This window comes from Phoca vitulina, unplaced genomic scaffold, assembly GCF_004348235.1.
Source record: "Phoca vitulina isolate PV1807 unplaced genomic scaffold, GSC_HSeal_1.0 scaffold2, whole genome shotgun sequence".
Lineage (NCBI taxonomy): Eukaryota > Metazoa > Chordata > Mammalia > Carnivora > Phocidae > Phoca > Phoca vitulina.
Genome location: NW_022589705.1, coordinates 46,440,671 through 46,444,283, shown reverse-complemented (window position 1 = coordinate 46,444,283; position 3,613 = coordinate 46,440,671). Strand labels below are relative to the sequence as shown.

The window sequence follows — 3,613 nt, the reverse complement described above, 5'->3', positions numbered from 1 at the left end:
CTTTCTTTCTTTCTTTCTTTCTTTCTTTCTTTCTTTCTTTCTTTCTTCTTTCTTTCTTTCTTTCTTTCTTTCTTTCTTTCTTTCTTTCTTTTTCTTTCTTTCTTTCTTCTTTTTCTTCCTTCCTTCCTTCCTTTCTTTTTTTTACAGCGAATGCGTAACTTCTCTATGAATAATGTGGGTGGTTTGCATATTATAAATGTGTCTTTTTTTTTTCATATTATAAAAAGAAGAAGAAAGGCATTGTGTAGACCAGGTTGTGACAAAACAGTACAGCCAGAGGGCCAGACCACCAGCCATCTGTTTTGGTAAATAAAGTTTTATTGGAATACAACCACACCCATTCATTTATCTATTGTCTTTGGCTACTTTTGCTTTCAAGAATAGAGTGGAATGTTGTGGCAGAGACCTTAGGGTTCACGAAGCCTAAAATATTTATCTGCCTCGTTAGAGAGGTATAGACAGGTGGACTAGAAAATGTCTTTTTCTAGGGCACCATAGGGCAAATTGTAGCCTAGATTTTACTAATTCTTCAGATTTCAATGCATCTGAATTTTCTATTTTAAAAGAGTATAATCTGTGTAATGTAAAGTACCTTCCAGTCCTGAGTAGTGATTGTAATAACACAGCAAAGTGACATGACCTGTATTGGGGTGGTTAATATCTGTGTCTTCCCCCTCCTCCTCCCCCTTCTTCCCTTATTCTTTTCCGACTCCCCCTTTTCTCTACCTGCTCCTCCTGTTCTCCTCCCCCTCCAGCTCTTCCATTTCCTTCTCATTTTCTCAGTGAAATAAGGTCACACCCTCTTCTCCATTTTGCCCTCAAATGCTATTCCAGCGGAGAGAGGGGGAGGACTGAGGTTCTTCTTTCCTTCTGGCATGGGTATCTCCAAGACAGAATGATTGAGGAAGTCCTGGACGAAATAAATTATTCTTGGGGAGGAGGAGTGAGGTCCCAATGAATCAACCCAGACCCGGAGGAAAAACAGCCAGCAGAGCTGTGGAGGAGAGGAGGGTGTGAGGCTCCCGGGGGGGAAAAGCTGGGAATTGAATGGGGCAAATTCCCTCTCTTCCCTCATTCTTCTGTCACACTCTCCTCCAGTTTTCCTGAAAGCCTCCCATCCCACACAATCCATCCAGCCTCCAGGCTCACAGAGAGGTTTGCGAGCTTTCTCCTCCACGTTCAGTGGTACCCAGCATCCCTGCTCTCACTTACAGAAACCACGGGAGCGAGAGGAAGTAATGGCAGTCTGAGCAATGCCAGGCCCTTGCTCATTTCTAGAACTCGGCCAGAAGAGCTGGATGTTGGCTCTCATGTGGAATGTCCTTAGATGCTAAGTAATTAATTGTGCAACAGAAACCTTCTCTTTGCCAACCACTCACCCCAGACCTTCCCTGAAGAAAATAGAAGGTCCCTGCAGAGTCTGAAAGGGAAGCAGCCTGGTAGACGATGATTAGATTATCTATCCATCTATAGCCTACGCCACCGGGTTTTGACTCAGACGCAGTCAACTCTGTGGACCTGGGAGCTAAGTTGTGATGGGAATGGAAGTATTTTTCTCTGGCACCCTGATAACAGACCTGTTAATTTCATTTAGCTTTAGATTCTGGTGAGGCTGGAAAATACCAAGCCTGCAACCTCTGTGACTCCAATTTACACTGCATGGTTCTCGGAATATCTAAAATGGTTTTCGGGATGCAGGGGAATCTCAGAAAATGGGATTAAAATAACTTTTTTCTTTTTTTCTTTTTTTTTTTTTAAAACAAAAGTTGCCAAGCTTTATTCAGGTTGTCCTGGTTACAGATAACGGATCTAACCCTACATCCCGCCCACGCTATGCAGCCTCCTGAGCACCTCAGCCACCCCTGCGCCCAGTCTCATTTCTTGTCCTCCTCCTTCTTGCCCTTCTTGCCATCCTTGTTGGCCTGCGAGGCCAGGATCCCCATGGCATTTCGAATAGCTTCATTGTTGGGATCCATGCCTGGAAGGTTCTCCAGGACACTCTGAAGGAACTCAGGGTCCTGCGTCACGTCATAATCCTCCTCCTCCTCGGCGGGCTCAGATGTGTCCATGGCGGAACTGGCATCGATGTCAGCTGATTCTGCCCGGCCAAACTCCACCTGCAGGGACATCTGCATGGCATAGGCGATCTGCTCCTCCTCGGTCATACTGCTTAGGTCAGGGAGCCCGGTGCGGCCAAACTCCTGCTGGCTGATGGTCATCTTCAGCAGAGCGTCGTCTGAGTCTTCAGCCCCAGCTGTAGCGATCCCCACTTCAGCCACGGAGGCTGCAGCTGCCCGCCGGGCCTCCTCCTCCTGCCGCTGCCGCTGCTCTTCCATAGAGACACGGAGGGCCAGGGCCAGCTCAGGATCAGCACTGGGATCCACTCCGAATTCAAAGTCACTGGCACCAAAACCTAGCATGGCACCACCTTCACCAGCCAGAATCGGAGAACTGATGAGGGCGTCAGCCAAGCTGGGCCCAGGGGGCACTGTCACCAGATGAGAACCAGTTCCATCTTTGCCATTCAATGTGTTTACAAAGGCTGTCAGCTTTTCTGTGTTCACCTCCCATTCCCCAAAATTGATAATGTCAACATTTACTTTTTCCTTCTTGAGACGTTTAGCCAGTTTCACCAGATCCTTCTCGTTGTCCTCCATGGGCCTTCCCACAAAGGCAATGATGTGCGTCTTGTGATTCTTGCCCTGTCAGTGCTTCAGAGCCAGATGGGCCACATGGATGCCAGGGCAGAAGGTGATCTTGCCCCTGGGTTGGACAGTGTGGAGCTTGGAAAGAATGTGATCTTGCCCCTGGGTTGGACAGTGTGGAGCGGCCGGTGTCAGGGGTGAGTGTGGTCAGCACTTCACAGTCATTGGCCAGTGTGATGAGGCCCACATTGTTCTCAGGGTTGCTGCGGGTCTTAGAGTGACAGACTATGTTGACAGCGTCTTGTTGAGCCTGCAGCCGGGTGGGTAAGAAGTCCCCATTCCGCATGTACTCACTGTTGTCCATGCAAATCATAGTGCTTTCCAACACCATCTTGCCACCTTCCTCCCTCCCCGACTGGTTCTTCTAGACTGCCTAACAACAACTCGTTCCATTGACCCACTTTTTTCTTTTTTTTAATGTTTCAGTATTGCTCTAGAAATATTGAGAGAATAATAACAACAATGCCAGGATCCTGGCATTATTACTAGTATTATTCTATTATCTCAGTATTTCTAAAAATAGAAATATGGACTATTTTTGTCTTAAGACTACCCTGAGAATTACATGCCACATTAAAATTTTGAATATAATAAAGATGCATTCATTTAAAGAGTGTTCTGATCACATTCCTCTCATGTTTTAAACCCTTCCCTGGTGTCTTATTGTTATTTCCCTATTTCCTGGGTTACTAGGAAGGTTGGACGTCTTGAATGGTTCCACTACCGATTTGGGCATGGATCTACTTCCAGAGGCCTCTGATGGATTGTGCTAGATATTTTTGTATTCCTATAAATAGCCTTGAGTTTTGTCTGGAATATAGTTAAGTTACTTGGAAACAGATTTATCCTTTTAGGTCTTGCTTTTAAGATTTATCCAACAAGATTAGAGCAGTTATCACTCTCGAGCT

At 46.1% G+C, this 3,613-nt stretch overlaps 1 protein-coding gene across 1 annotated transcript; it reads right to left on the bottom strand.

Moving 5' to 3' along the window:
* Positions 1–1,874: 1,874 nt before the first annotated feature.
* LOC116639826 (26S proteasome non-ATPase regulatory subunit 4-like) lies at positions 1,875–3,036 on the bottom strand. The gene is given in 2 exon segments (XM_032416486.1): positions 1,875–2,800; positions 2,832–3,036. Coding segments are annotated over 2 exon segments (1,131 nt in total).
* Positions 3,037–3,613: the final 577 nt, after the last annotated feature.